The sequence below is a fragment of the Lepidochelys kempii genome, chromosome 4 (assembly GCF_965140285.1).
Source record: "Lepidochelys kempii isolate rLepKem1 chromosome 4, rLepKem1.hap1, whole genome shotgun sequence".
Lineage (NCBI taxonomy): Eukaryota > Metazoa > Chordata > Testudines > Cheloniidae > Lepidochelys > Lepidochelys kempii.
In genome coordinates this window covers 33,893,263-33,914,445 of record NC_136383.1, presented here as the reverse complement: position 1 = coordinate 33,914,445, position 21,183 = coordinate 33,893,263, and the positions used below count along the sequence as shown (strand labels likewise).

Here is a 21,183-nt window from a genome sequence, read left to right as displayed (position 1 = left end):
TTGTGGTAATGTATAAATGGCAGCATAACACATTTTTTTAGCCTGTGCCAAAAAATGTTTTCTCATCACACATCAATATGTCAGGTTTCAGAGTAACAGCCGTGTTAGTCTGTATCCGCAAAAAGAAAAGGAGTACTTGTGGCACCTTAGAGACTAACCAATTTATTTGAGCATAAGCTTTCATGAGCTACAGCTCACTTCATCGGATGCATTCAGTGGAAATGCATCCGATGAAGTGAGCTGTAGGTAACGAAAGCTTATGCTCAAATAAATTGGTTAGTCTCTAAGGTGCCACAAGTCCTCCTTTTCTTTTATCAATATGTTATGCATCTTAAAACAAGAGTGCTCATAATTTCATCAAATAATGTTTAGGAATCTACATTCTTATTTTTGTCTGATAGTTATATGGCATCTTTCATACATATTGTATGTTCACACCCAAAACTTTATTAACTTATAAGTAAGTTTGCCCGGCATAATTAAAAACAAGACATACATTTACACACATCACTGAAAATAATTAAGGAATGAATATCACAAATTATGGTTACATAAAACAATTATTCTCGCTGAACAGCATTCAAATAACCTTATCTCAGAGGTTTGAATTTTTTTAAAACTGGCAATGTTGTTCATATTCAAAACTGTCAACCCACACTGACTTAATCACAAGTCTTCTGATATTTGGTATGTCTCTTCAACCCCAGCTCCTGGACTTACGTGGATGTTTGAGAGACTTATCTTTCATTTTAAAAAAGGAAGTTTCTAGCCCTCATTGTTGTGGAGAAAAGCTTGAAAACATGACCCAAGTGAATCATAAAGGCTCAGAAACCAAAAGGCAAAGAAAAAGCACCAAAAATTTATAATTTAAAAAAAAAAACCTCATGATTTTTGGGGCCTGACTCGTGATTACTGAGCACCTGGAGTTGGCAATACTGCACATCCTTCCACCCGTAAAGCAAGTTCTGACTCCAACTGTATAGACCTCTGAGGGAGAGAGAGTAATGATAACAAAGAAGTATTTATAAAAATTCTAACAGTGTTCTAAAATAGCACAAAAATATTATGACTTCTAAGTTCAGTATTTCAGACCTTTCCAAGGCTAGAACCAGTGCTGTGAAAGATGGAATTCTTTCTTTTCCATTGGTACAAATCCCAATTTTTTAGCTCTGGTGGTCACTATATAGAGAAACAATTATTATTGGCACAGGACACAATATTCCTCATTTTGTGCATAAAGCCCGAATGGGAGGAAAGAGAGAAACATTTCTCTGACAATCTGAGTTAAAAAAGAAAATAAATAAAGATCAGTCAACTGTTTGAAACTGGTCAAAGGTTTAGAATCGGACAGAAATCAGCAGGCAGAGTGCCAGTCATACAGTCAAAGGTGCAGGGTACTTCTCGAACTTCTTCGCAGAGTTTGGGCCCTGAATGAATTAGGGAAGTTTGAAAAGAGTAAGCTTCATTGTCCACATCTCTCTCTCTCTCTCTCATGGTAAAGAGCAGAGAGAAGGGAAATATGTAATTTGCCTACCACATTTTTGGGCATTAAAAATAAAATAATTAAAAATGAAATAAATACTAACAACAAAGGGGCTTTTGCGGGAGTTTTTGGTGCACAAGGAATGCATGATCAAGCTGCAAGAGAACATCGCAATTGAAGACCCGATCCTGCAGGCACATATTAGTTATCAGTATTATTTCTTATCAGGCTACTACTGTTAGCAGCACAACTGAATTCTGACTAATATTGGTAGGAAGCATTATGCCCGGTGTAAGTCATTGCAAAATCAGGAGTTTAATAACGGTTGGGCAGTGAATGATAATATTTAAAGTTTGTGTGAGTGTGGCGAGTGGTGCAATTAGCTAAAAGAATTATAAAACTGCCAAAAACGATGACTTAGACATACCTGTTGCTCCATTGTCATTTATAAGGCTGCTTAGAATATACTCAGCTTTTAAAAGTTTTCCTGAAAAAAGAACCCAAAAAGATAGATGAACATAAAAATGCATTATGTAATCTAGATGGGATTGAACTATTCATGAATAAAACTCTGTCTATTCTAGTTAGTCTCCATCTTCCTAATGCATTCACTGTTCATGTTTAAGTGGTTTTTAATTATACTATGTATAAAAGTACATTTCTGAAATTAGGACTGCTGTTAAACACTCACAGCTAGACATGAACTAGTGGTCAGGAAATAAAGGACACCTGTATGTATACTGAATGCCACATGCAATTTTGCATGTACAGAAACACAGAAGAAATGATAAAGTAGGATACTTTATAGCTAGAACACTTGCACTATTTTGTACTTAGAAAATCCTGTATGCCGAGTTAATATGTATTACTTTACAGCAGTGGTTCTCAAACTTCATTGCACCACGACCCCCTTCTGATAACGAAAATTACTATACAACCCCAGAAGGTAGGACTAAAGCCTGAGCCCCCTCAAGCCCCACTGCCCTAATCAGTGGGGCCAAAGCCCAAGGGCTTCAGCCCTGGACGGGGGGCCCTGTAACCTCAGTCCTGCCACCCAGGGCTGAAGCCGAAGCCTGAGCCCCAGCACTCAGGGCTGAAACGCTCAGGCTTTGATCCTGGATCCCAGCAAGTCTAACGCCAGCCCTGGCGACCCCATTAAAACGGGGTTGCGACCCACAGTTTGAGAACTCCTGCTCTACAGCTCCATCCTGCCAACACTAGAGTGCAGAACTACTGCTGCGAATAGTCCCATTGCATTCATGTGATATGCTCAGTACAACGTGTTTGTAGAATTGAGGTAATAAATAAAAAAATATTTGTTAAAGAAACAACAACCCCTAGCAGAGTTATGGGCCTTGCTTCATTCCTTCCAGTACCTAGATATTACAGTATTACTTACAATCATGTAGGTCTGGCCCCTGCACAGCCACCCAGCTGTGGGGAGGGAGAAATGCACCTTACACAGAGCTGCTTCTGAGATGCTCCCTACAGGGGGTCAGCACCTAAAGGAGGGCAGGGAGTAGGCGGGTGCCATGGCTGTGATCTCCTCATGGGCCACTCGGCTGGTCATAATGAGGATAGTATGCTGAACTCGTTAAAAGGCCTCAGCTTGCCTGTGGTGCTCCACCCTTCCCATAATGTAGGGCTGCTCTGAACAGGCATAATCAAGCCCTTTGGGCTGAGCTCTCCACTGTGCCACCCACCCTGCATCTTCCCCTACCCTGAGATGGTGTCCTCCAAGGACAGGAAACAGTGGCAGATAGTGGAGGAAAGGAGAAGACTGTCCTCCAGCAGCTATGGTTCCCTGATCCCCTCTACCCCTCTTCAGGGAATAGGGAGTGCTCCTGGGGATTGATCACAAGCACAGAGATGTGGTTTTGGACAGAGGAGGGGTGAGGAGGTTAGGCTGCTACATCATTCACAGAAGAGGATTGGGGAACAGGCCCTGAGCTGCTGGTCTCTTTGCAGGCTGAGCGGCTCCACGCCCTTCTACATTCTCTCTCTCGTGTAGTTGTCCCACCAGTTCCCTGGGCTCCCCCTCTGTTCCTTAGAAGGGAGGACTAGAGAGGAGCAGGGGTAGCAGCTCTGGTGAGCTACAGAGAGGTAGGGCGATAGGACAGATTTAATTTTAGGGGAGATGGAAGGAGGTGAGGAAAGCTCAACTGGGGAAATGCATGGCCTGGCCTGAATTGTACTGGCAGCCTAAATCCCTCTCCCCACGATCCCCCAACAAATCCAGGGAGGCACCCTCTTCCCAAACCCACGACTCCTCTAAGCAACCTGGGACAACTACCCCTCCTCAATACCAGATTTAAGAACATGGGTATTGAATTCATGCAGCAAGGAAACATCCTACACACAGACTTCACGGGGAAAAAACCAGTAAAAGCTGCCAATGACAGCACAGCATTTAACAAAACACAGGTGTTCCACATCTCAGCCATTCGTCACTCGTTTCAATGGCCTGTGTCACACACTGGCAGGTTTGAATGCTGAGAGAGACGCTGTGAGGCCTTTTTACACCACTCTTATCATACTGAGGCAGCTTTGGCTCCACAAGCAGTCCACCCGAAATCAACAGAACTGCTCATGTGAGTAGAGTTATATGTTTGCAGCACCAGCCCAAAATATGAATATTCTGGTGCTTAGACACCACAGCAATGGGAGCATTCGAAACACACGGATAGAAACAAGAATGGTTCTGAAAGGTAAATTATAGTTTCTATTGTCATTATTTTACCAAAAAAAAAATCACGTAATTTAAATTGAGTTGTTAAAACCAGGGTAGATTCAGTCAGCTTCTCCTTTTACCTTTGGTCCTGAAATAAGGGAAGATACTTTAAAAGCCGTTCAGGTACCATCCACGCTCCAAGTATGATGAAAAGAAGCACCAATTTACATTAGTGGGGCTGTCAGCGGCATTGTTTGTGTAGTCAAGTGGCCCTACTGAAAAAACGGCCGGGACAGTGCAGAGAAAATGCCGGTGTTCTAATCTACTTTTTAAAGGCTCTCGGTCAGAAGTACAGCAATTCAGATACCTCTGTTTGAAACCAGCAGGCCAGATTTGTGAAGGAACAAAAGCTCCAATTAGTATTTTCCACACCCTTTCACAATTTTCTCTACTGCTTTTGGCTCTGAAACCCTTTATGCCAGGCCCTTTGTGCTGGCAAGAGGAGGTGGGAGGGATGCAGGGGGGTGGGATCTACGTTTGAAAAGATGGCACTGGGATCATAGGAATGTCATCCCCAGAATAGGACAAAGTATCCTCTTGAAAGTCAAGTAGCTCCTAATTAGAACTGAGCAGAGAAAATGGAGAGGGAGAGAGCGAGCGCTTAACAGGGGTTTTGTTACCTGAATTTACAGAGATGCGAGCTAGGCGAATAACCACCTGAGGGGCTATTGGTGTGGCTGGCTGCAACTTGTGCAGGCCTTTGGCAATCCGAAGAAGTTTGCTGGAGGCATCCACCCAATATAGGAATCGGTCAATCAGGAACACGATAGCAGCTGCTGTTGCACAGTCCTTGACCATGATGGAGGCTTTCAAATAAACCTGAAAAGAACACCAAAAACAGGAGACAGCCAGGCACAAACAGGAGAGGTAAAAGAAGTTCAGTTAACCGTTTACAGAAAATACTCAGGCTTAATAACTCTTTGCCAAATGACAGGTTTCAGAGTAACAGCATTGTTAGTCTGTATCCGCAAAAAGAAAAGGAGTACTTGTGGCACCTTAGAGACTAACAAATTTATTTGAGCATAAGCTTTTGTGAGCTACAGCTCACCTCATCGGATGCATCCAATGAAGTGAGCTGTAGCTCACGAAAGCTTATGCTCTAATAAATTTGTTAGTCTCTAAGGTGCCACAAGTACTCCTTTTCTTTTTGCCAAATGATGCTGCTTGTACAACACTATGCACGAGACCAGATTTTCAGTCAAATAGTCTTCCTTATTTGCTATCAGACAGTCATACAATTTTACAGAGATCGAAGAAATAGACATTGGGAAAAACAAATATCTGCTGGTTGATGAAATACTATATGCATTTCTCAATCTGCTTGCAATTCTTTTGTTCCTGGGCTTTTGGTAAGGGCGATAGTGATTAAATAGCGTTTATTAGCATTATAAATATTACTTCTGTCTATTTTCTGATTTGTTTTTTAGCATGGAAACTTCTGGTTGGGCAGTTTGTTTTATGGGTTTGTAATGTGGATTTTGTCCCTATTTTGTCTTTTTAATTGTTATACTGCTCCTAGAATGGTAGTTAAGTGCTTTGTAAATTTAAATGGACAACAAACCAATTCATAGTCATAATGGTAATGTCTAGCTCTTACACTGCTTGACCTGGAGAAGTACCGAGCACCTCCTCAATTCCCATCTGATGTCACTGAGAGCTGCAAGAGCTCCGCATCTAGTTTGTGCAGCAGCTGTTATCCATAAATCTTCAAGGAAGTTACATAGGTGGGTAAGTACTGTTAGTCCTATTTTGCAATTGGGAAACTGAGGCACGGAGAGGTGAAGATGAAAACTCAAACTTGAGTGCCTCTGAAAATCAGGCCACTTATTTACACATGCATAAATATTTAAATACTACCCAAATACTATCCAAATTTTCAGTGTTGCTGAACTGCTGGAGTTCCCATTAGCTTAAATGGGAGCGGTCAGTGTTAACTGCAAATTTTCTTTTCCTTTTTTTCCCTAAAAGTCCCGTAGGAAATTATGGCCTCTCAGGAGGCAAATCAGCTCTTTGAGGGATCAGCCCTAAATATAAATAACTGGCATTAATGCAACATTAAGATTACAAGATCAAACACTCCTTTATACATCACAAAGAAGCAAACAGGGCAGAAGTCCAATGTTTTTTCCTTTGCAGGTCACCTTTAATGATTTTTAAAGCAGTATTAGCTCCCTTGGAGTCCCCTCTGAGGCTGATCCTTCTTACTGGTATGAGGAATCAGCCAGAGTTCCTGAAGGAGCATGCTGTTAGGGGGAAGGGAGGCCAGCAGGGTAGCAGTGTGGATGCACAGAGACTCTGTGGGTGTCTAGAGCCATGCAGATCTTGGGACATCTGCCAGGCTAGGGCCCAAACACCATGCCCTTTCCAGGGGAGTTGTGGGATCAGTCATTGTCCCCTGCCACACACAATGGGGCAATGAGGAAAAGAGCTCCACAAGTTCAAATTAGGAATTTCATACATCCTTTGAGGGCCTGTCTTGTGATGGGGAGAGTAGCATCCAATGATCATTTCACTGAAATGTCTACATTACACCATGGCAGGAGCCTCTTTTCCTATCTCAAAAAATCACCCCGGGAGCACCGGTTGTAGGAGGAATGTAGAGGAGTGTGAAGTTATTGTCCCTTCCTTCTTGTCCAAACTGTCTTTTAACTGGATCCTATTCTATAGAATTCCCATGGGCCACATGGTCTCTCGGTCTTAAGTAAGAGAAAAGTGAAAGGAGTTGTCTTCACAGAGGGGAGAAGGGGGAGCGCAGGTCACTTCAGGAAGCGAGAAGAGACTCTCACAATATGGTATAGTCAGGGAACCCGTCCCTCCTGTGCTTCCACAGCCATAGAATATGCTTTCCAGCCAGGTCTTTGGCCCACAACCTCCCTGTAGCCCTCAATTACCCCGCCTTGTAAAAATGAGACTCGTAATGCTACTTATCCAGCTTTGTCAGGTGCTTTGAGGTGCTTGGATATAAAGAGCTCTCTATACAGTGAAAAGTGCAGAGCCATGAGTGTTTGAAAAATCTAGTATGTCAAGCTCTATTCCAAAAAGGGCCTGACTCTCCTCTCCCTCACACCAGTGTAAATCAGGAGTAACTCCACTGAAATCAGTGGTGTTAAAAGTGCTGTGAGTGAGAGCAGAATCAGTCCTCAAAGCCCTGTCAGATAGTGCGTGACTGAAGAGAGAACTTTATCTGAATCACGAGCAAAATTTAAAAAAAAAAAAAAAAAATTTTGGCAGCTATCTCAATGTTTGTACTCGGCTTATAACATTTCCCTCTCATTAGCTCTCCTCGTAGGCACACTGGCCCAAAACCTCAAAGGTATTTAGGCACCCAACTCAATGGCTATGTCTACACTTATAACAGTGTATAAAGGAGAAGCACCACGCATTTAGCTCTCCGCCACACTGAAAGGTTGGCTGCATTGACACTTGTCCCTGTGGTGCGTAGCTATACCCCACAATGAAAGGCTCTAGAAGCAGCGAAAACTCCAGCAGCTCCCCAGCAAGAACAGGCTGTGGCAGGGAGGAGCCAGTGGGGAAAAGGCTCTCCTCGAGAAAAGCCCAGGCAGGGAAAGGCCCACCTGCCAGAGCCTTTCCTCACTGCTGGAACCTTTCACCATGGCTCTGGCTGTGGGGAGGCAGTGGACACGACACTGCTAAAAACAGCACTGTTGACATGAGAGGCACTGCTTGGGCTTATAGAAAGTTGTGTAGGGAATATACCCTAGGGGTCCTGCCTGTAGGGCATGCCACTCTACTTGCCTAAGCTCTCTCTCCCCATCTACACGGATCTTTATATCTGCACTAGCTGGCTGTGCAGTGTCTGTCTGCTACACGCCACCGCAAGTGTACATGTAACTCACGAGAGTTAGGCGCCTAACTACCTTTGAGAACTGGGCCACTGAGACGGATTTTCCATTCATATGGGTTTTTACACCAGGGTAGCTCCATGACATCAATAGTGTTACCCTCGATTTACACTGATGCAACTGAGATCAGGATCAGGCTCACAGAGGGGATTTTACCACTCTGTCCAGTTTTTAAATTCACAGCTTGCTATGTAACTCTCAGGCGATGAAGAAAGCAAGGCAGGGATGGTTTGGATAGGATATGATAGGATAATGGAACCAATCAATAGCAGCATATTTGCTATCTCCCAGCTTTTCCACACTTCAAGGTGCTATTCTGATTTTTGTTTTTTTGTTTAACTTTTTCCTGATCCAGAGAGGGTCTTTGCTGAAAGGATGGCACTTGAAAGGGATTCCCCACTCCCTGCGTGCACATGCTCTACTTCTGCCTGCTTACAATGGAGGAATCCCTCTCTTTAAGCACCTGTAAACTGACCCTGCAAACTACCCATTCTAAATGCTCATGAACACACCATATATTTAAGCACAGAGCATTGCCTAATCTATTTTTTCTCCCCTTCTTCCCTTAATAGATTGGAGCACAAAAGCCTGAGAGAGGGTGACCTGCCAAACAAAAGGGCCTTTGAGTTCCTAGGAAAAGTAGACTTGGAGGAGGATGGAAGGAATCCAAGTGGCCCTATTATTTCCACTTGCACTAATTAGACATTTTTCTGTCAGCTATTGAGCACTGCTGAGAGGCCAAACTCACTGAATTCATTTCTAAAGTGTTTACAGAAGTTTGCATCTGTTTGTGTCTCTTCAGGAGGAAAATAAGCACTTCAATAGCATTGTGAAAAATCTAAACGAAGCATCCTATTCTGGAGGGCCTGGCAGCCTTGCAGCTGCATAATTTAGCTCTCTGCTCAAAGCTGAAGCCTCTTGTGTCTCTCTCCAAAACCAAATGGACTCAAAATGTAGAAAAGTCAAGCCCGGGGGAGAATCTTCGCTATTTTTTTAAAAAAAGGAACGGCTGCACGCTGTGTGGCATATAGTAACATAGCCTGGTGTCAGTCCCTGTCCTTATGTTCCTGTGTTTCTACCAGTACACTGAGAAATTAATACTCACTTCTTTCATTTGTTGCCAAATAACATGGCTTTAGAATTCCTTAGCATCCAAAGACAGTGCTGGATAACTGCCATGCTGGGTATGTAAACAAAATCATGTACAAAGAAACTCTCAAAACTACTTTTAAACAGACTGAGACAGAGGACCCAGTTCTGCTCTCCATAGCATCATTATAAACCCAGAGTAACTCCACTGACTTCAAAGGTGTAACTGCCTAACTGAGAGCAATCAGAAATTCAGATCTACTGCTCAGACATGGACACTTAAGCCCCTTTGTCCTTCTTTGGGGGGGCTCTCTCATTTACTATATTTCCTATTGTTATCATTTTAGAGAGTGTCTGTATGTGTCTAGATCTAGGGGGAGAAAGGGAGAGAGAAATAAAATACACTTTGTTTCAACATCTGTTTCCATGAAGTGAAATGCATATGTCTAATTGAGTTTATGATACAAAGAGGAACCTCATGGCTGGGAAGCGGAGTCAGGTGGTGACGGAATTAAGTTTGCATGAGATTTCTATACATGGTTGATTGGAAAAAATGCAAAAGAGCCTTTACTGAAAGTGAAGGGCTTTTGCTTAACAGCAGTGAGTGGAAGTGTGTGCTGTTTTCATGGCTTCTTGCATTACTGCTATAGCTCTGCCCCACATAGAGCTTCAAGTTTGGGTCCCAGCTTTGGGTTCAAAGCCATGACACCTTCTTTGCACTGACAATGGCAGCTGTTCCCAAGACGGGACACAAACTCAGAACCAGAGCCATCTGGCACTAGACCTGGCAGGAACTGTGTAAAAAGGATATTATTGGTGTATAATGAATGAAGAGGAGGAGGGGAAGAAGACTGGGGAACCCTTAACGTGATGACTGATTTAACAGGAATTAAAAGCACAAATAAATGAAATACTGGTTCACGCCTGTCTGTCTATTTACAAAGCAATGAACACATAGGTAAGCATCCCATGAAAAGAGTGTTCGTCTGCAGACTCACACTGGGAAAGATGCCCTTGCAACTAAAAGGGGTAGAAACTTAGGCAGCTAATAAACGGCTTAATTTTCAAAGATGCTGAGCACCATTAACTCATCCTGCATTCATCTCTGTGCCTAACTAGGGAACTATGTGCCTAGCTGTAGGCACTCATGTTTGAACACTTCAACTTTCATTTATTTTGTTAGTGAAAATTTAAATTCTTCACAGAGATCCTAAATAAACGCATCAGGAAGGAATTTTCATGGTGCATATTTCCAGTGGTTTCAGTTATATTTCCTAGATCTTTTCCAAAATTTACACACAATTTACATCTCGTCTATGTATATAAATCCAAAGAAATTGTCTATTACTTGTTTATATTTCTTCCATCCATCTATATCAGCTGTGGGCCAATCAATGAAAGGCCAAAGCATTGAAGGATATGGCATTGAAGGACTTGAATAATGCACTGTTAGCAAAGCCCATCTTCTCCAGTGGGGACTGGATCTGCTGGGAATTGTTAACCCTGTGGCATTGCACTGGGTTTCTCTGTCAATCTTTGTAAATAATCTAACTAATCAAAAACTCACTCTCTCTTTTCAGCTTAATTCTCTGGCAATTACATTTACTATATATTTTTCATTTCCTGTTCTAAGCTTTAACAGCACATAGACTTTATACACATGACAACACATGGATAAATATTCATTTGTGAATCTCTGAGGCTATGTTGCCATTGAGGAATTCTGAGGATGTCAGAATCAGGAAAACAAAGCTTGAGTCCCTTTGGGCACTCACCATAACCCCAGGAAGATTAGTTACTAAGTACATGGAGCACTTGGAAAATGTAAACTGCTATGCAAGTGCTAAGTTTCTGCCTGCTATGACAGGAAAGATAGTCCTAGGCTAGTGCCCTAACCACTGGACTAAGGAGAGGCAGGTTTGATTCCCTACTGTGCTGGTGTGACCTTGGGCAGGTCACTTAGGTCTAGATCCTCAAAGATATTTGGTCACTTAACTCCAATTGAAATCAATGGGAAATAGGCATCTCAATATCTTTGATCTGGGCCATCTGTAAAATGGGGACAATAATACTTCCCACAGGGGTGTTGTGAGAATAGATACAGTAAATGTTTTCGCAAAAAGAAAAGGAGTACTTGTGGCACCTTAGAGACTAACCAATTTATTTGAGCATGAGCTTTCGTGAGCTACAGCTCACTGTAGCTCACGAAAGCTCATGCTCAAATAAATTGGTTAGTCTCTAAGGTGCCACAAGTACTCCTTTTCTTTTTGCGAATACAGACTAACACGGCTGTTCCTCTGAAACCAGTAAATGTTTTGTGAATCACCAGGGCTTGAAGATACTGCTATACTATCATTTGAAAACTGGGAATTAACAGGGTTAATTTATATCCCTTAAGGTACACAAGATATCATACCTTTAAAATGTTTCCTACAATGTGGTTGTAGCCATGTTGGCTCCAGAATATTAGAGAGAGAAGATGGGTGAAGTAATATCTTTTATTGGACCAACTCAGTTGGTGAAAGAGATGAACTTTTGAGCTCCACAGAGCTTTTCTTCAGGTCTGTGTAGCTGAAAAGCTTGTCTCTCTCACCACCAGAAGTTGGTCCAATGAAAGATATTACCTCACCCACCTTGTCTCTCTTTAAATACTTTAAAATGGTCATTGGTCACTCAGACTAATAGACAGCTATACTGTGGCCATTTACCAGACAGGGCTAGACACTTTCAGCATTATCACAAGTAACTTTGGCTAATTTACCATAGGATCCAACAGGTAAACTGTTCTTTGATCCAACAGATCAGATGGGAAGTTTTGGTTTTGTACCTATTTCAGTTTCCTGAGCACTGCAAATCATGGATTATAATTAGAGAGCTGCCATTCTCCGATGCTTATAAAAGTTCTGTGATATTTCTCAATTAAAAAAAAAAGAAAGATCGGGGATGCTAGGGATGTAGGCATCGGTAGAAATGAAAGGCAGCCTGTGATGGCATGAATTCCTCCTTGCCCTGTACTCAGCACCAGACAGAAACAAAACTACAGATCTCAGTTACCTGACTCTCCCTTACACTTGGATTACCTAAGGGAGCTCTTATAATGTAAGTCAGGTAGCAAAAGGTCAGCCTGGACAGCTAAAGACCTAGGGCCAAGAGTTAGGGCTTTAGATTATAATGCTCTTTGTTACCTTACCAACAGGGACAAAAAGGAGAAAGCTAAATACTCAGCTCCCCCTCTTTCCTGCTGTTTCAAAGGTTCCCATCTCTAAAGTGTCAGGCACACCTGTGGCATCTTAATCAGGACTGTTTCTCTAATGTTAGCCTCTAAACATTTCATTAGGTAAAGTCATTAGGAAAGCGTATTCAGTCCTCATTAAGGCACAATTCTCATTGACTTGAATATTCCCATTAAACTTCATGGAATTTTGCCCATGTAAGGACTGAATAAGCTTTCCTGAAGTTAAGGTTGCAACTAGTTCCCATTACAATAGCCTATCTTAGACTGCCTCCCCACAATCTCTCAATAACTTTACCTTGAAAAATTGTTTTGGTCTGAAAATTGCCACATTTACTGTGAGGACATAGAAATAAACTAACATATTTTCTTCAAACCTGGCAGAAAATGTATTTTTAGTTAACAGTCATTAAATATTGTTTTACATTGTTCACTCTGCTTGTGAGTTATACCACTTGCCCTCATCCTGTGTTTCTCCTATCTAGTTAACCTGCAAGCTCTTTGGGGCAGGGACTGTCTACTTGTGTGTACATGGCCTAGCACCATGTGTGGACCCAGTCTTGGCTGGTCCCTTGGCACTACTCTAGTAATAAGAAAGAGTTATCATTACTTGAAATTGACTTCTGTTTAAGGCTGGTTTCCCTCTAGTCAAAACTGGCTTACTCTGACCCCTTCCAGCTTTCCATGTAGTTAAATTTCCTTGAAACTTCATATGCTGGCTACATTTGAAAAGAAAACAGATTTTCAATAAGCAAAGTTCTTAATGATTCTTGTGGATGGTTTAGGGTAACTCTTCTTTGCCCTCATGCCTACAAAAAACTTGTCAATGGCTAGGCTGCTGATGAGACCACTGCCCATTATGGTGACAAGTATTATCTCATTATTTCCTTGTCTATCTGTACCCATTTGCCCTCTTGCTCTTTGGGTGCAGGGACTATCTTTTTGTTCTGTGTTTGTACTGCACCCAGCAAAATAGCATCCTGGTCTGTGATAATTACAAATATTTAATATAATAAATACAACGATTACTATAACAGGGTGTAAGCTTTCGTGAGCTAAGCTTATGCTCAAATAAATTGGTTAGTCTCTAAGGTGCCACAAGTACTCCTTTTCTTTTTGCGAATACAGACTAACACGGCTGTTACTCTGAAACCTATAACAGGGTGCAATCCTGCTCCCATTAATCTCATGGGAGATTTTTGTCATTTACTTCAGTAAGAGCAGGATAGGGCCCTAATCCAGTAAATCACTAAATGACATGAGTAGCCACAAGATGACTGCTCATGAGCATATAGTTGTTCCATAATGAAGCTACTCGCATACGTGTGTGTGTGGGCATGTTGCCCTCTATAGGCTGATAGCAGAACATAGGGACATTTTGATAGCTTACAGCTAACAGAGATTGTTCAGGTTTCAGAGTAGCAGCCGTGTTAGTCTGTATTCGCAAAAAGAAAAGGAGGACTTGTGGCACCTTAGAGACTAACCCATTTATTTGAGCATAAGCTTTCGTGAGCTACAGGTCACTTCATCGGATGCAACTGTAGCTCACGAAAGCTTATGCTCAAATAAATGGGTTAGTCTCTAAGGTGCCACAAGTACTCCTGTTCTTTTTAGAGATTGTTCACAGAGCTAATATAAGCAGCAGACGCTTCAGGTTTTGGAACAGAAGGGCCAGGAGTCCTGTCTTAGTCCTGCAGGTGTGTGTGTGATTTTCTTATGGAGAGGGCATAACCCTTCCAGATTTAAGGCTGCAACCAAGGTCTGACAAGGGAAAACAAAAGCAGTCATATAAGTAAAACAAAAATCCTAATGCTTCCAAATGTTTGGGGTTTGGAAGCAGTAGGATCTCACTGACAACTGGAACATTTTTTAGGCTTTAGATACAAATAAAGAGCTCCATCCTGAAGTCTCTACTCAGCAAAAATACCCACTTTGTGGGAATTTTGGCTGAAGAAGGCCTGCAGAATGAGGTCCACTGTAGCTAGCTGCGGGATATGCTCACTTTTAGCTGACCACTCCTTTAAAAACCTGTTTGTCTGTTTAAAAAAAGTGAGAAATGCTTTGTTGAGTCAGTTAAATTGGGATGGTCATTTGGATATGCCCGTGAATTTTCATCAGAACACATTTCTAAGAGATGCAGGGGAGATTCCCATTGAATTTGGCCCAAATAGGACTAAAAAAAAAAAAATTGTGGGGGAAGGAAATAATCTTTTAGTCACATTGGAAAAGCAAAAATTCTGAAACAAATACTAAGCGGAGCAGTTTAAAAGGATGACGTAAGCCGTCTCACCTTGATAGGTCAGACAAACTGTTTGTGCCTCCTCCAGATTCAGCAGCCAGGAACTGATACACCAGTTTTAAAAATGTGAGAATAAGCCAAATGCTGAGGACCAAATTCCAATACACTCACTCCCTTTGAGTAGAACCAAGAAATCAACGAACTAGTCACCAAATAAGTCATTACACAACATGAGTAAAGGGATCAAAATCTGACACTTCATAATAGCAACAACGCTCTATGGTAATAAAGCGCCTTCCATTCAAGATCGCAAAGTTCTTTACAAACCTTAGTTCATTAAATTTAAGAACTTATTCTAAACATAATAATTTAGCATAAATGGAGATGAAAATTGTTAAAGGTTTTCCTCAATATTTACAAAGGCTTATTTTTCTTTCAGAGAATTTAATTATCTCTTTGCCCTCCATGTTAAAAAGAATAAAGAAGTTGTTCAGACTTTTATCTTTCCTCATCAAACTGTAAACATTCCTTTTCAGCCTCATTTTCCCCCAGCCTTTGATTCAAAGAGCTGAAGGAGCTCTTGCTCTGCCTTGAAATTTTATTTAAAATTAAGAAAAAAAAAAGGGGGGGGGGATGAGAAGGAGAGAAAAAATCCCTTTTCCTGACTAATACTAATAATACAGGTCAAAATGTCAGTCGATCTACAATTAAATGGAAAACAAAAAAGGTTTTCCCTTTTTTCCCCACAGTACAATAGTACTGGAATATAAATTACCGATGAAGATGAAATAATACTTCAAAGCACACGGGGAAGGGCAGCACAGTGTTTACAAAGTATTTTCAATGGCATGATGAAACATTGAAGAAGACGGTAACCCATTGATTTCAGGGGGTATTGGTGAATGGTTTAAAACTAGCATGCGGTAGGATTTTAGGTCCCTATAGTCTGTGACCCCATGATATGCTTTGTTTAACAAGGGCAGCTGCAGTTATCAACAGATGTTTCAGCAATAAATAATTGGTATCATCTCGGAAAAGACCCATCTACCTGGGGAGCGGGCATAATGCTGAAAACACTGCTCCGCTATTACAGCCACATTAATCTCCTATCTATCCAGCTTTCTTGGGGAGTTTACTGCAGGTGTTTGTCCTGGGAGAGAGCAGACAAATGCTCCAAAGTTAGAAAGCTTTGTGAGGACTGTAAAGGAGGTTGGCCTCTGCCATAAATTTCTGTCTAGGGCCACACACACCAACAGAAAAAAAGAAAATACCAAAATAAATTCAGAATTACAATAAAATCCTCCTTATCAGTGGAGCGTACGAAAGCAAACCCTCCCCACTTATTAGTAACATGTAAGGTGTTCAACTCAAGCTTCCAATTTTCTTTTTTTAAAGCGACTTGCGCTGATGTATAAAAAATATGACTGAAGTTCCTGGATCCAAAACTTGTCGGCTTTACTCAGGCCTGGCTCCCAGTGAAGTATACAAGATCAAGAATGGAATCCCTGCCTTAGTGAAGTCATTAAGAGTTTTGCCATTCATGTCAGAGCAGCCAGGATTTCTCCCCAGGTCTCTTGGGCCTGACTCCCCTTTCACTTGCACCAGTGTAATTCTGCTCACTAGTCCTGATGTACCTCACAGTAAGGGAGAGGAAAACTGGCATCACCTCATCTTCAGTTTTAACTCTGTTTTTAAACAGGCACCAGGAACCTAAATATCACACTTGACTTTAAAATAAACAAACAAGCAACACTTAATATTTCTATAACTGGAAAAGGCTGAGAAAAAGTGGGTTTTTTTATCCGGTTTGTTTAGCTTGAACTCATCACCTTCCAGGCTTGGGTCTTTATGCACCAAATATTGTTTAGGGCTCAATCCTACAAACCCTTTCTTGGGTGAGTAACCCTTACGCTTGTGAAAAACCCCATTTAAATCAAAGGGGTTTCTTGCATGACGCAGAAACACATTTTTGCAGGTTTCTGTTGTGGAGTTTCGTTCCAAAACCGAGGGCCCAATCCCACATGACCTCACTCATGAGAGGATTCCTTACTCTGTGCTATCATTGAACTAAAAGAGTTCTGTATTTTTTTAAAATCAGGTTTTACAAAATATTATATAAATATGTATTTCAGGATTTTATTTTAAATGTCAATGCAAAGTTTTCTGGGAGGATTTGAACATTCTCCTCTGTTGCTGGAAACCTGAACACAACAGCATCACAGTAGTGCAAGATCACTGGAACGTTAAAGGGGCTAATAAAGTGAAAGTGACTAATCTATTATTATTATTATTTATTTATTTGTATTACCATAGCAACTAGGAGCCCCAGTCCTGGATCAGGACCCCATTGTGCAAGGCAAAAACAGAACAAAGGCCATCCCTGACCCAAATGCATCAAGTACAAAGATTAGTAAAACAGCATAAATGAAGTAAAGTTATTTTTATGTTTTTGTTTTGTATTAATGAACAAATCATTCCATGTAGGCATACTCCTGCCCATTTATATAATTAGTCCTGCCACGGGGAATACTATCAAAGTCCTTTTAGGTTCTGCAAACATTTTTCCTTTAATATTTGAGATACTTTCTTTCCTGTACCATTATACAGTAGCAAAATATTGTACACGTGGAGATGTCACTGCTTCCACCCATTATATCCTGCCTGGAGCCTTTTTGGGTATGTCTACACTGCAATTAGACACCTACGGCTTGTCCATGCCAGCTGACTTTCACTGGCGGGGCCTGGGTGAAAGGGCTGTTTAACTGCAGTATAGATGTTCAGGCTCGGGCTATAGTCCAAGCTCTGGGTCCCTCCCACGTCGGAGGGTCCTAGAGCCCGGGCTCCGAACATCTATGCTGCAATTAATCAGCTCCTTAGCTAGAGCCCCACGAGCCTGAGTCAGCTGGCACAGGCCAGCCATGGATTTTTAATTACAGCATATACATACCCTCTGATGCCCACCTCCTGCATTGTCCACTGGGACTCATTACTCCACTATGTGTTGTGCTCTGAGTTAGGCCATTTTCCCCCACTACCAGGCATAGCAAGAGAGTCTCTTAACATTCAACATAAAGGCTCTCATTGGGTTGCCAGCTGGGAATAGGAGTGAACATCATCTTAGATCTCAAGTTCAAGTCTGAGTCCCAGCTAGCCCACAGCACAGAAATATAACAGTAGGGCCTGATTTTACTCACACTGGTATCAATGGAAGAACTATTAATTTCAATGGGTGCAGGACTGGGCTCCCAGTTTCTGAACAGCAATACTATCCTTTATCCTTCCACCTTTCGTTATGTCTACCCTATCTGTAGATTAGGTACTCCATGGAGAGTGATGAAACAAAGCCACTGTCTCCAGAATACGGATACATTAAAATCACAACGGGAATGATTCTAAGCTGTTCAAACTAGTCGGAACCCCGTCTCATCTGGGGAATTCAGCGAGGGAAGTGATGGAGTCCCATACCTAGTCTGTATGTGATTGGCCCTTTTCTGGTAGCTGCTTCCGCTGATCAGTTCATCAACAAAATCATTGTCTGCTAAATTACAGTGAGGAATGGTGTCATCTGTGTAACAGTAAATATAGTGGACTAGGGCACTATACATTCAAGAATTGCATTTGTAGATTTTAAAGGAACAGGTGTGTTGAACTTCATACCAGTAATTCATGCAGCCTTGCACTGATCATATCTTGCAGGTTTGTTTTGTCTTCTGGGCCTATGGCTTGTTTGTATTGCCACTTCTCTGGCACGAAGGGCCACTTCATTTCCTTTGCCTCTTCAATAAGGGTCCTTAGATCATCAGGGAGCGAAGCTGAAAAGGTCAAAGTGCAGTTAAGGAAATTGCAGACGATTCAGCCTCTAGTGTTATGATGTAGCATTTAACCTGCAAAAAGCATTCCCTTGCCTGCACCTCTTCTCAGTCACTACAAGCTGTTGGTTTTTGTCACAAGAGTAATAATGAGAGGGGTGCGTCTCATCAGTTGCTCTGCTATGCCCTGCAGGTAAATTGGGGCTGCCAGCCATTAAAAAGGTTTTTAGCAGGAAGTAAAACACTTTGGTGGCCGTCTATGCGTGAAGAACTAGAGAAAGAAACGTAGGAAACATTTTCCCCAAAGTGAGAACAGGGTTTTTGGCTGAGTGAATTAATCCAACAGCATGGTAAACCTATCCCCTTCGCTAAAGACTGTATTAGAAATCTGCTAATGACTAAAAAGGACTAAGATAATTAGAAGGCTGGGAGAGTTTGTTAAATAATTCTTCAGTGTCCACATTTGCCACAAAGGTCATTGGTAATGAATTATTCAACCTGCAGTAGTAGAAATAATTATGGATCACCCCCCTGCGCGTGCACACACACTCCCAGTACCACCATGAAAGGAGTAATAAAACTCAGTTATGTAGGAAAACAAAGAAGAAATTATTCAGTCCATTTGAATGGCTGATGTATGGCACAGGGAATTAATTCTCTACAAATGCCCTGTATTTACCAGCTGAAACTGCATCATCCATACAGAAAATCCATGGACCAAATCTTCTATGCAGTCGGGTAGTTCCTTTGTAGTCCATGGAGCTACACTGATTTACACTAGCTGAGGATCTGGCAACATGTGCCTGTACTGTTATGCTTCATTTTCAGTTTATGTTAGAAGTAATAATACTCCATAACACATACAGTAGAATTTTCAGAAGTGTTGTGCATAGATTAACCCTGCTCCTGCTGGAGCCAATGGACCACTGACTTCAATGGAAGCAGAATTATGCCAATTTTACACTTTTGAATTCCACATTGGCAGTGCCTTACATCTGAGGATCTCTAAGTCCTATTTAAAATGGGTATTGTACAGATGGGAAAACTGAGACACAGTGAGGTTAAAGGCCTGATTTTCTGAGGTGAAGAGCACCCAACACTACCATTGACTTCAAGTGGAATGTTGCACGCTCAGCCCCTCAATGATTTGCCAAAGGTCACACAGTGAGTCAGTGGCAGAGTTAGGAATAGAATAGACTAGGCATGAATCCCGGTCTCATGACTCTCAGACCTCTATGCTAACTACCAGAACTTGATGACTCCCAGTGCTAATAAAAGTGGATTAACCAGGGATTATTGACCAGTCGGGATTAATGGCAATCATCAGCTATGTATCTAGCTCTAGCTGGTCATTGATCCCCAGGAAAAATCCTGTTCTGAGATCATCATTGCTTAATGACATAATGAGCTAAATGTACTTCTACATTTCTACAAAATCATATCTTAGAGATAATAAATTAAAACCTACATTTCTTATCCTTATTAAAGTCAATTTACTGATAGTGAGATGTATTGGGCTGTAGAATAGTTTTCCTTGGAAAATGATGGAAGCCCTGACATTCAGGGCCAAATTTTCAAAAGTTGCCTTTAAAATTATGCCCAAATTCTTGCACATATTATCTCACTCAAGTGACATTGCACTGCAGTTATATGTTGCTACCACCCCACAAGCAGCCAGGATTCCCCAGTGTTCTGAAGCACTGTCTGGGCATTGACTGTATTATTCCCACGGCTGTACAGTATGGCGGAGAGTAAAGGCATGGAAATCTGGTTCAATGGAATGGACAGAGGGGATTACAGCTATGTAGCATGCTCACCTCTTCCCAGTGCCAACAGCAACTCTATGACAACAACTGTGGTGACACATAAATAGGACTGAGGGAAGCTTGGCTGACCACAAAGAAGACAGAACTAAGATCCTGCCTTTTTATGTACAGTAGCCTTATTAAACGAAGAGGAAGTTTCCCCTGGCCGCCTCCCCAGTGGAGCATGGTGGAGCCTGCTTGGAGACACTGAGTCCCAAAAGGTGCCATTCGGATACGCTACTGGGCTGTCCCATGTGGCTGACACCTCCAGCAGAGGAGCTTTTCATCTCCCAGCTTCCCCTTCAGCCCAGAGCCGCAACTGCAGCAGAAGAAGGAAGAGGACAGGCAGGCAGGCAAGCAATATCTGCAGAGATGCCAGAGTCAACTTTTCTGCCAGAGTGACTTCTTTGACTCAGACATTTGTAGTTAATGGATTTAACAGTTGCTGATATTGACTTGCTGCACCCCACTGCTTGCAACTTCCGAATGCTGCCAATCTCTCCCTTTCTTCTTCCTCATCTTCCCCCTCCCCAATAAAAAAAAAAGCACACTGAATTAAATAATACCGACATATAGAGGACAGTAACAGCACCAGGCATTACAAAACTAGTAAATAATGTGGTTTGGGACACTCATAGGCAGGCTCTCTGAGAGCATAACTGTATTACTGTTACCCTTAACCTGCTATTGTTTGTTTGCATTAAACATTTTATTTTAATTAGGCCCCAATCCTGCAGGTGGACTCTGTTCCCATTTGGATACAATAAAAAACAAAGGATAGAATATGGCCTCATCCTTTCCTATTATCTTAACCAAATGTCCTTGATTCTGTGTTAGTTAAAAAAGAATTTAGGATAAAATTTTCAAAAGCACCTAAGTCACTTGGGAACTTTAGTCTCATTTTCTAAAGTGACTTGAGCAATTAGGCCAAG

At 41.8% G+C, this 21,183-nt stretch overlaps 1 protein-coding gene across 1 annotated transcript in view; it reads right to left on the bottom strand.

The window, feature by feature from the left end:
* Positions 1 to 21,183, bottom strand: part of ALPK1 (alpha kinase 1) — a 75,017-nt gene that overhangs the window by 16,072 nt on the left and 37,762 nt on the right. The window contains exons 4-6 of the mRNA XM_073340905.2: positions 18,295 to 18,449; positions 4,835 to 5,033; positions 1,911 to 1,970 (exon numbers count right to left, since the gene is read on the bottom strand). Of these exons, the coding sequence (XP_073197006.2) occupies positions 1,911 to 1,970; positions 4,835 to 5,033; positions 18,295 to 18,449 (414 nt within the window). The remainder of the gene's footprint in view (positions 1 to 1,910; positions 1,971 to 4,834; positions 5,034 to 18,294; positions 18,450 to 21,183) is intronic.